At 36.0% G+C, this 12,474-nt stretch overlaps 1 protein-coding gene across 4 annotated transcripts in view; it reads left to right on the forward strand.

Annotated features, from left to right (window-relative positions):
* Positions 1-12,474, forward strand: part of Mllt3 (MLLT3 super elongation complex subunit) — a 334,605-nt gene that overhangs the window by 179,179 nt on the left and 142,952 nt on the right. For 3 of the 4 annotated variants that reach the window (XM_087183848.1, XM_087183851.1, XM_087183849.1), the window contains exon 4: positions 3,670-3,813. In XM_087183848.1, the coding sequence (XP_087039974.1) occupies positions 3,670-3,813 (144 nt within the window). Of the gene's footprint in view, positions 1-2,930; positions 3,017-3,669; positions 3,814-12,474 lie in introns of all 4 variants that reach the window. The other variant, XM_087183852.1, reaches the window with a different exon arrangement.

Genomic DNA, 12,474 nt, shown 5'->3' on the forward strand with positions numbered 1-12,474 from the left:
GTTTTCTTAGGAGAGGAGGGAATTCAGCCCAAAAAGCTAGTTGTGTTGGTGGAAGAACTCTAACACACATGTTGAGCATGTTGTCTGTTCTGGGTCCTGTCCTAGACTGTGAGTTTGCCTTGCTTCTCTAATGAGAGTGTCTTCAGCTTTCCTTGCTAGTTGACCTGCTGCCACTGTCAAGAGGGCTGGTAGTGTCAGTACTTGCCTTGAGCTTGTGTGTGCTTATTCTTTCTCATTTTGTATGTGTGGCGCTTCAGGCTGGAAAGGATCTTGTGTGTCTCTCTTTCAGTGTGTTCTCAGCAAAAGCAGACAAGTAAATGTCATGGATGAAGCTTCTGCATCATGAGAGGGATAATTTGATGTGCCAAAACCAGGTTTGCACTTCTAGGAAGCACACTGGTTTTTATACAGGACAAATACATGCTTTTTTATTTGAACTTTGAAGAATCTTTTCTGAGGAGTGTAGATTAACATAATATTAATTAATGTCTTTCCTCTGAGAGAAGACATCCAGTTGGTAACACTATAGTTAATGGGTACTATTTTCTTATTTAAAAAAAAAACTTAAAAAAATTATACTTGGGACTCATATGAAGAGGTATGCTGTATGGTCCTTACCCTTAATTTGGTTGAAAAATAATGACTTTCTTGTTTTAAACTTTTTTTTGGTACCGGGGATTGAATTCGGGATCCTGCGCTTGTGAGGCAGGCGGAGAAACCACTGAGCTAAATCCCCCGCCCCTTGTTTTAAACTTTTGAGGGCTATAAAGTAATGTTATTACATCATTCTTTTTATGCTGGTAATTAGTTGTATTCATCAATATGTAAAATATGTGTCTTCTAGTAAAAGTGTATGGAATAAAACTCAACTTCCTTTAGTGATTGTTAACTATTTGGTATTGCTTTTTTCAGATTTTCCTCCATGCGTTTACGTATGTCAGTGTAGAGGTTAGCAAGGGCATGATACTTTAATATTCTTCTGTAACTTGCCTTTCATTCACTTAGCAAGGTGCCTTCTCAAGTCAGAAATTTTAAACATCTGAATAGTATACCATGATAATAATGCAGATCACTTTTAATGTTTTCCTATTATAAAGAATGCTACTATGAGCATTTGCATTCATATTTGAAGAGATTCTTAGGAATAGAATTACTGGGTCAAACATTGTTAGCATTTAGTGTGTTGATGGATATTGCTAAAATGTCTAACAAAAAGTTTTCCTAATTATACTCCCAATTACAAGGCAGAAAACTGCCCTCCTTTTAAATTATTTCTAAGGTTGCATTGATTGTTTTACAATTTAGGACAGAGATAAGATAAAAATGTTCATAATTCAGTGTGATAATTACATTACTAGAGTAATGCTATACGAGAGACATCTAATTCTGATTATATTGGGATGGGTAAGAAGACTTTCCAGAGGAGTTAATGCTTTAAGTTGGGTCTTGAATAATGCATTTGCACTAACCAGGAAATAAAGGGAATTTTCTAGGGGGAAGATGTCCTAGGGATAGGGAAGACTACCTGTGAAAGACAAGATCAGTGATGGAGAACCTTTTAGAGCTTTCAATAATAACAAATGACCAGCTTCGGCATACATGCCAGAGGTTCACCACCACTGGACAACAGATAAGATCATGAGAAGTATTGAGGAAGTGCAAGTACTTCAAAAATATTGGAGAAGAATGTGTAGAAGAGAAGAAAGGAAATACAGGAAAAGTGGTAAAAGACAATTCTGGTTATTCCAAGAAAGTGGCCTTTAAATGTTCTTTTTTAATTAATGGAAATATATCTGATTTTTGTGTTAGAAAAAAAATCACTCTTGTCATTGTGAGAAGTAGAATGAGTTAAGTTCAAAACCAAGAAGAATGTGAGGTGAGGAAAGGTAAAGATCTAAGTGAAAGCAGTAGTCATGATAGCTGGAGAATAGGGTTAGATCTGAGAGTTCCTAAAGGGATACTAAATAGAACTGGAGAAAGTTTTACTGTGGTGAGTGTGGGAGACTGAAGAGTGGAGGATGATTTTTATGTGTTTTAACCTTGGAAAACAGGATTGCTACTTCTAAGACATAGAGTATAGGCATAAAAGACAGGCTAAGACAGGTTTAATGTAATTGGTGCTGCTGTGGGTCAGCCTGTGGAACACTTGCAGGTGACAGCCAGTGAGAGCTGAGAGGGAGGTACTGACTGAGAAGGGTCACTGTTAAATGGGCATCGTCTCTTGGGAAACCTTGCAGAAATGTAAATACCATTTAAGGGTCAATGGAGACAGAAGAGAAGGCTACAAAGACTGGGAAGGAATGGCCAGTTATCTGTGAGGAAGCCCAGGGAGGATGGATGGCACCCTGATTGGAGAGCGGAGGAGCATGTTGCACTCTGACTATATTGGCAGTGAAGAGGTGGGTGAGGAAGTGAATGAAGACAGGAATTTGGGATTGGAGCTTGGTAAAATAGGTAGACACCCCAAATTTGTAGTTGCTAATGTCTACATTCTGATGGATTTAGATGCTAAGACTTTTGAGTCGAAAGAACTGGTTTCAGATAATTTTGTTTACCATGTATTGGTAATACAACAATAAAACAGCTCACAAATGTCAAAAAGGATAGCTAATGTGAAGGTCACAGTGTGTACTGGTTATTATTATCATTTCACCTTGGCTGGCTGAAAATTCATATGTAGAAAAGGATACATATTTATCCAACCAAAGTAATGGCTTGAAAGTTGACCCTAGACATCATGAAATTCTAATTATTGTATTCTTTTGGGCAAGGTGCTATTTTTCCCTACTAATTCCGTATCTAGGAAAATGCCATTCTGAATTTATCTCAGAGACATTACATTTCTACTGTGTGACTGATGTTAAGTCTAAACTGTTAAGAGACTAATGACAATTCCAACACTTTTACTACATTGAATAATCTTATGATAGATCAGGATAAACGGAGATAATCAAGAGAGTCATTCTGAGATTGGACCGGAATGAGAGGGAGATGCACACACAGCAAAGCAGAGCAGGTGAGGAGCTGGGGTAGAGTTTAGTGAATGCTCTTGAAGTGAAATCTCCATGAAGGGAAGGAGAAGTTACTCAGGTAAAGCAGGGAGATGAAGGAATGGAGGTAGGCAGTGAAGGTCATAATGCAAAGCAATGGTGAAACACAGTGAGTGGTAGGTAGATACCGAGAAGCAGTCAGCGCTAGTATACTGTTGAACCATCAGATAGGCAACAAGGGGAATGGCAGAATTAGAAGCTAAGAGCCAGATTGTGAAGGCCTTTACATGGCATTCATGTGGCATTAGATTTTATCCTAATGGCTATTGGAAGCCATTGAAATTGTAACCAGATAATTTACAGATAATTTTGAATCCTGAGTGATGGAGGAATTTAGGAGAACATATCCTAAAGTAGAAAGACCTAGGCAAGGAGGCAGCATTAGTGGTTTGGGCAATGAGTAGGAGCAAATAGTTAGAGGGCTTACTCAAGCTAGGGGAGAGAGAATGGTGTGCTTTGATGCTGGGTGTGGAGGGCAAGATGGGAAGAGTAAGGAATGCACTGCTTTGATGCTACAGCTGTTTAGTGTGTAGATCTTTTCTGTGCCTTATAAGGGTTAAACTTTGTTTTAAAATGTTCTGTTTCACTTTTTTCCTTCTTAAACTTTTTTAATCTCCAGGAAGAACCTAAGAAAGTCCGCTTTGATTATGACTTATTCCTGCATCTTGAAGGCCATCCACCAGTGAATCATCTCCGCTGTGAGAAGCTCACTTTCAATAACCCCACAGAGGACTTTAGAAGAAAGTTGCTGAAGGCAGGAGGGGTAAGTGGTGCTCTTTTATAAAAAGCTTTTCTGTCGAAAAGGAAAAAAAAAATTTGCCAGTGTGTTAAAAAGTGTAATAACATTTTGGGAGAGGTAAAAGAGATGAAGCATCTTAATGATTTAGACTCAGGAATTGAAGAGAACAGGTAGACAAACTGATACTTTAAAATAGATATTTGTCTTAAATTATATTGTTGGGTAGAACATCCCTAGATCTATGTAGTTCAATTATTTTGACAAAAGCCCAAAATAAGTAAGCAATTAATCATCCTCAGTTAAGAAAGAACAATGTCTGAACTTTGTTATATTAGTTTAAAGTCATGTTAGAAATATTAAAAAGGAGTTACTGCCCAAATTTTCTTAGTCATAATTAAAAGAAAAGGCATGTTCACTCATTACATGTTTGAGTCTTTAAATACACATTTTAGTTTGGGTTGTGTGTAGTTAAAATTTAGATTTCTCTTTTAAAACAGTGATAATATTTGATGATAAAAGATGTGATAAATTTTTGGCTTATGATTTGGCTAGATTGGGAAGACTGTAGATGGAGTTTCTTACAAATATGAACATTTGGAATGTTTTCTTGCAGCTAAGCCAATTGTACAAAATTGGTCAAAATCTACTTTAAAATAGGTGTCTCTGGGGCCTTCAGCCCCATTTTAGATAAACTTCCTTTATCATTTTGAAATGTTATTTACTCTAGGATCCTCTTCACTTGGTATTTTTTTTTCCTGCAAGGTTTTTGAACAGTTTTGTATTCATGAAATTTTTATTTCCTGTAAGCATCCATAGACTTCATGGCACAGAAGTTTTTCCCCTTTATGGAGATAGGAACTTTGAGAATCTCAAGGAAAGGTGTGGACCTTGTCATGAGAGTTGCCCACATGGACAATTGTGTGAACAGTTGGATTTTGTGAACTCCATCTGTTTTTTTTGGTACCGGGGATCAAACTGGGGACCCTGTGCTTGTGAGGCAGGCGCTGGAACTACTGAGCTAAATCCCTGGCTCATGAACTCCATCTTTTAAACCCTGTTTTGCCAGTCTCTTGTCATTTCAGCTGAACAGCTGATGTGCGTTTGAAGCTTTGCAAGTACTTATCATATTTCATTTCTCATTGTGCCATATGCCAATAGGTTACAAGTTAAACAAATATTGGTGGGTCAGCTTTGGAAATCCGCTACCACTTAGAGTAATGAGAAAGTACATCTTCGTGAAGAAATGGGCTTTTGTAAGGCCCATTTTACAATTAAAACACTCATTTTAAAATTAATGACTTACATATTTATTAAAGAATCTGTTTAACAAGGAACCCTACTTTATATCTTTAATAGTTACCAAGAACACAGTGTTGATGCTGTTTACCTATGGCCATATTTTTAACAATCACCTGGTCTGGGGCTGGGGATTTAGCTCAGTGGTTCCGCTGCCTCTCAATTGTAAGGACCCGAGTTCGATCCCCAGTACTAAAAAAAAAAAAAAAAATCACCTGGTCCATTTTAAATCCTAGTTGCCTTCATTATTTTCTTTTTATGAGGGTGGCATTTTACACTTCTGATTATGTCTAGGGTATATTGTGGGGTAGATAATGGGACTGTATGAATTATGGGACTTGAGCACAGCAAGCTTCTGATAAATGTTGTGGGCAAAGTAAACATGGCATAAGAACTTTTTAATACAACCCTTCATCACCAGAGTACCAAAAGGCTGCTTCGAGCAGAAAGCAAGGCTAGAGTCAGTGATAGTGGGGGTGCAGAGCTGCATCTGACAAAGCCTCTCCTCCGTTGCTGGTCTCTTGCTCCACTCAGCCTTTACTTCAGAAGGCTCCTCCTCAACTCCTCACTTTCCTCCCTGGTGTTTTTTAAAGTGCTGTTTGAAGCATAGATATTTTCCTATCATGTGTTGATTGTGTTTTGACAACTTTAAGTTGAAATGTGAAATATTCCAAGTACATGTTATTTGATGTATTTAAATTCTCCAAGAGACCTATTCTAGTGAATTTTGTAGTAAAATAAAACTTTTAAAATTCATTTGGAATAATAGTAATGCCGTAGATTCTCTCTGTTTCATATGGGAAGATTAAAGTTACCTTCTCTAGATATGTTAACAATAACTAGGCTATAAACATTTCTGGCTTACCTGGATGTTTGAGTTATTACTACTGTCTTGGTCTATCTTAGTGTTACTAACTTTTGAGCCATTTTGATTTTGCCAGAAATCTTCTGTTTATGATCATGTCTCTTCAGATAAGTTTTTATTTTTGGAGGGGTTCTGTGTTCCTTATTCCTAAGTATTACATGGGTGATGTTAGATATATCTGTTCTAACTTTAAAGGAGGGGGGGAAAAAGAAATGGAACTCTTCCTCATATGTACCTGGGTGTGATCATGATGTATATCTTGAGCCGTGAATGGAATAAACTTGATGTTGGCTATGGTTCTCTCTCTCTTTTTTGTTTTTCCTTTAAACGAAAAGCACATAGCACTATTAAGAGTTGAAACCAGCTTTTCTAGAGATTCGAAAGGTGGTTTATAGAGCTTGCAGCATCTTAGAAAAAAAAAAGCACTTTTCAGCTCTTAGGAGAAAATAATTTCAAGGAACTTTTTGCCAGAAGACTCTTGAAGAGTTGTAGATCTTTTTTCTACTTTTTATTCTATGAACCTATACCTGTATGACAATTATTTTCTTCTACTGAGTTTCTTTTTATAATGTCATACTATTTTCTAAATAATCTCAAAGAAATCTTAGTGTACTTTCCCCTTGTAAGAAATGCACCTTGTGCTCATATATTGAAGAGCTTTTTAATGTTGAGGATAACTTTTCTTTAAAAGGAAAAAAAAACCTTTATGGGACAGGTACATTTGGATTTAAATATTATTTTCTGAGATTATTGAAATATAGAATTATTTCTTTCACAGGGCTCTGGAGATAATTTCCTCTAAATTAGAGACATCATTGAAATTTGCTGGGGAAATTATGGGTTTTCTTTAGAACTTAACCCCTGTTAAACCTTAATTAAAAAAACAAACACCCCCACCCCCCCAAAAAATAAAAAACAGGATAAGGGTCAAGGAGTAGAAGGGAACAACTTGAGAGCTATTTAAAAAAATTATTATATTAATAAAATTAATGATTAGTGTTTATTGCATACTTACTATTTATATGTTTATACTTATTTGGGAGATTTTCTTTATTTTGAGATCTTATTTTATTTTTGGATTGTAAAGGGGAAGGGCAGTGTGAGCAATAAACTTTTGATTCTTTTTTTCTTTCCCCCCCGGTGCCAGGGATTGAACTCAGGACCTTGGGCAAGTGAGGCAGGCACAGTGTCACTGAGCTAAATCCCTGGCCCATGCACAATAAACTTTTAAGGGCAAGACTTGATATCGTGTATTTGTCCTAGAATTATAAACAAAAGGATTAGGCATACCCCATGGAGAAGCAACTCTCCATTCCACTGAGGTATTTCTTTGTATTTCCCATTTATAAAAAAAATGAACTCATTGATTCCTTTTGGATCAGCAGTGGTCAGACTGTTCTGATATTAGGATTAAGGAGTTTTGATTACAATAGATGATTTTCTCTCTGTTCAGTCACTGCCTTCTTAGTAGCTCGAATGCAGTCACATTGAGAAATGGTGTGGAAAGCTTTCGGTATCCATTGCTCCAAGAAATAAATGAGCTTTTCTTGTGGGTATTTGCAAAGCAAAGATATAGATTAGCTGTTGAATGTCATATAACTCAAACTGATCATTCAACTTGTCTCTGAATTTCTGATTAGGAAGCTGTATGATGCAATTGGTAAAGATCGGAAATCAGGCTGATTTTAAAAAAAACCTCATCTCTATTATCTTCTATCTGGGTTGTCCTAGAAAAGTTTTTGCATCTTTTTGAATCTCATCAGCTGTGTGATGGACTTGCTAGTATTCCCTTCAGAAGGAAGAGTAATCACAGTATGTATGGCACATATTACCCAGTACTGGTTTAGAAGATAAACAGTGCTTAACTGCCTTTGTATCAAATACTTAAAGGAGCAGAGAGGAAAGCTTTGTTACTCAGTGTCAGGTACTCAGTCTTTATTTCTAAGAAGACATGTTTCCTGTCAGTTAGGATGACCAGCACACTGATGGACCTGTTGTATTTAAACAAGAAAACCTATGGTATCTTTCTTTAAGGAGTTTATATTCGAGGTGTTTGTATTTTGTTTGTATAAAGAGTAATTTCAGGTCTGTTTGCAATATCTTTTTTTAAGAGATAAGTTTTCATTAGAAAAATTAGTGATTGTTACCATTGTTCTTAATTCTAAATTTCTATCAGAGTAATGTACTATAATGTACTATGTCCAGCAAGGTAGTTACGTCCTTGTGCTTCTATGAAGAAAGCACAAAAGGACAAGCATCTTTTGAGAACTGAAATTGTTTTATAACTGCTCCCCCCTTTTCCCCCTAGAGATTAAATGGTCTGCTTTTTTTTGTTGATCTTTATGGCATGATGATAGAGAACCACCCACCCTCCTCCCTCCCCCCCTTCTCCTTTTGTCCTTCCTTTTCCTTCTCACCTTCTCTTTCAGTTAAACAGGGTAAAGTCTAAACATGTTGTTCAGTCTATTCCTGAATGGTTGGCAAGCAGTTAATTTTAAGAACTGAAAATTAAAACTATATATGGCAGTGTTACAGCCAGGGTTTCTATAGGCAAAAATCCAATTCTGTTTAGACACCACCTGTTTTAGTAGGACGTTTCAGACATCCATTTGGCAAGATTTGTTGGGAGAAGATTTGGGGAACATGCTTTCAGTCTGTATTAAGTCAGTCGCATAATGCAGTCCTGTTTCTCAGAATGACAGTTACATTTATATATGATCTGTTTTTGCAAGAGATAAATTGGAAGTTTTCTGAAACACTGTTTATTATGAAAGGAAATTAAAGGGCCAAAAAGATTTTATGATAAGGAGCTTTCACTAATGTGTCAAGCCCTCTGAACATGGCATTTTATTGCTAGAACCTGGAATGAACCTGTGTAGGATGGTTTACTGTTTTCTTTGTGGGAGAATTCTGAACTCTTTGATTTCCTAAACTAAACTGTACAAGTTGTCTTCTTTCATGCTCAAATTTTATGTTTTGCTTTTTTTTTTGGTACCGGGGATCAAAACAAATTTTATGTTTTTGAAAGTGTGAATATGCCATAGAAAACTGATATGCAGTGAACCTTCCTCTTGGGCACTAATAATATCGCAGTGCATAACCACATACATAGTTCTTGGTCCACTGGTGAGTATGTCTGTAGGATAAATTTCTCGGAGCAGAATTGTGGTTCTTATGCAAAATAGAATTTAAATATTAGCAGATTTACAAATTTCCTGCTAAAGCAGTTTCACTACTGTATGCTCCTACGACAATCTGTGAGAGTGCTTATTGTGCCTGTTTTCCCCATGGTGATTTATTAACTGGCTGCCAGTGTCCTGCACCCTGCCCCACCCTGGTCTGGTAAGTGGAAATGGCATCTCATTTTAAATTCATATTCCACTTATGATAACACTGAGCAGCTTTTCATGTGCTTAAAAGGACATTTTCATTTTCTTTCAGAGACCACATTTTAATGTATTTTAAATTGGAAATATTCTAAACATTTCAGCTTCAACTTAAATTTATGGGTACTCTTCCCACATATTTAGGTTTGGAAAGGTTACAAAAAGATACGGAAGCTTCTTTAATCAAGGTCTATTTTCAGCTTTCTTCGATGTGTAACAAATTATGCTCTTCGGAACTAATTCGTCAAGACTTTGGCTTCTAAAAATATGAGTGGCTTTTTTGGCAAACTCGTCCCAACAGTACCCAGAGATGGATAGCTGGCTGCTTTTTTTTGGGTACCGGGGATTGAACTTGGGACCTTGCGCTTGTGAGGCAGGTGGTGGAACCACTGAACTAAATCCCTGGCCCTGGCTGCTTATTTTTAAAATGACTCAAAGCAAATAATACAGAGAAGATTATTTTAGCGGCTGTCATTGGACAGCTTCATTAGATTTTTAGATTTTTGTTTTTTGGAACAAGTGTGCTTTTTTATTTTCTGTTATATATCATCTTGTAATTGTCTGCTTCAAAAGATAAAAGAATGCTATTTTTCATTGGCACTGGTAAAAAGTGATTTATTTAAATAAATGCAAGATCATGCAGGCTACCTTACTTACATGGTAGTTTCACTGAAGTTAATTTTCCATCATATTAGGTATTTTCTCTTCCTTTTATATCTTTGGCTGCCCTTTTCCCAACTCTGAAAAATTAAATCATGAAAGTGGAACATATATGAGAAATAGAATGTTGTAAAGTTTGAGCCTTTATTCAAAATATAACATTGATCTCATAAATTATTTTTTCTCTGGAGAAAGCATATTCATGATATTACAGAATTATTTATGTGATTCAACATACCTAGTGGTTTTATGGTTTTATGTCTTCTGAAAATCACACAAGTTGATTTTGAAATATGTACCGAAAAATATCTGTGGTGTAAAACATTTTTCCTGCCTTTGTTCCTTCCTTTCCAACTATCTGTTTACTTTTAGGAAGGAAAAAATAAAGGCATACTTTTCACTATGCTCAAAGCTCAAGTACTCTTACACAGAAACTGAGCAAAAGCCAAAAAGAAAAAGAAATGATAGATAGATGATCCTAGAAAGTGTGCCAGGGAAGGTTGTATTGACCGTTTAGCCATCAGTTTTGTAAGGTTGCTGCATTTGTTTTATTATACTTCCAGGAACCAGCCCTGTTGCTGGCTGTATGTAAGAAGCTCTAATGTAGCAGCCTTAAGGTAGTCTTCAAAGAACTGTGATATCTAGTTACCTAGGATATCTGAAAGAAAGCCAGCACTCAGACCTCTGGACTCCAGTCCCCAGTGCAGGAAAAGCCAAGAAAATAAGATTTGAACAAAAACAGGGAAGAAATTAAAGGATGTGAATCCTGAAGAATTTTTAAAGTAAAACTTTTTCTTTTTAAAGAAGAAAAATATTAAAACTGATAACTGTTAATTCAGTTTCTCTCTCCCTTCTTGGCTCAAATGGTTCTTGTGCACTTGTACATGGAGTTTATTTTATATAACTAGGTCAGTTTTCTTACATCTAGGTTGGTAAGGAGGTTGCTTATGAGAGAAGCTGCCTATTCCAGTGGTCCCTCCCAGATATTTTTGAGGGTTCATGCTCTGCAGTGTTGAGTAAGAGTAGTTTGGGGGTTGGAGGTAACGAGAAGGTGAAGGAAGGTTGTGATTCACATTCTGGTTTTCTTGTTCTATAAGTTATCAGAAAAACTGACAGTGATCAGGATTTGAAGGTAGCACTTTAAAAAATAAGTGTCTGAAACTCCTGAAACACATTTGCAATACATTTCCAGGGAGTGAGGATAGATAGTAGGTGGTTTAATATAACAATCTTTATTACCACAAGGGCACAGTCATGGTGTAATAGGAAGAATGTTTGCTTTGATATCTGAAGGCACAGATTCAGTTCATTGATGTGCTGCTTATTTACCTTGGAGTTTAGATTGGTACAAATCTAAGATAAGGTTGGTGTAAATCCCCTTCTTTCCACTTGAGATTATTAAGTAAAATGTACACAAGCAGTCAGCAAATAATTCTTTTATTTATTGACATGACCTCGTTTTTCCTATAGATTTATTACGCTGTGGGTTAAGGATGGATTTTGTTAGCTAGGAAGGTGAAAATAAAAGGTTTCCATTTCAAGGTCTTTGACATAATAATATTCTATTAGAAGAAACAAATTTTAGTTTCAAGAAGGAATATAATTTCCCAGCTGATTTAAAAATCTATAGTTGCTAACTTTAGAAAATATAGACTTTATAGAAAAAGCAAAAAAGAGGAAAATAAATCATGATGATCTCCCCTGTGACTGTATTTCTATATTCTACAGGGTGTTGATTTGTAGATAAGATGCCACTGAATGTTTACATTTTACACTTAATTTAGTAAGCATAAATTACAAGTTTTAAATTATATGACCTTATTTTTATACTTATTCTTTAAACATACCCTCATACTTCAGAGGATTGATATAAAAATTTTGGATGGTGAGAACTTACAGTGAATTCTATGGCTTCTGTTTTTATTTTCCCTTTTTGGTTATTTCTGAAAATTAAAGTTCATGGCTTAAGACCTAAAGACAATAATAACTTTAAGAATAAAAAAACAGTTTTTGTACAAATTTGAGATTTTCACTTAGTGGTTCTGATAAGAATTCTGGTGATCTAGTTTTTTGTGAGAATGGATGGACCATAACAGCTCAGTTATTTGGAAATACATATATTTTAATACAGATTATTGCAGGTATTGATTATGGTTTATCTTTCTCAATATCATTCTCATTCACCAACCTCCAGGTTAGTTTGGGGGCTTGTGGTTAGTGTGAAAGTGTTAAATATACAAAAAAGGGCTGGGGATTTAGCTCAGTGGTTTCGCTGCCTGCTGTGCAAGCACAAGGACCCAAGTTTGACCCCCTGTACCAAAAAAAGAAAAAAATTACTCTCTTTGCAAAAAAATTATTTCCTTGGGCCGGGGATTTAGCTCAGTGGTTCTGCTGCCTGCTGCACAAAGCTCAAGGACCCGAGTTTGATCCCTGGTACCAAAAAAAAAAATACAAAAAAGCTGTTAATGGAAAGATTGA

This window comes from Heterocephalus glaber, unplaced genomic scaffold (assembly GCF_053883595.1).
Source record: "Heterocephalus glaber isolate CG9 unplaced genomic scaffold, H.glaber_assembly_v1.0 deba00001481, whole genome shotgun sequence".
Taxonomy (NCBI): Eukaryota; Metazoa; Chordata; class Mammalia; order Rodentia; family Bathyergidae; genus Heterocephalus; species Heterocephalus glaber.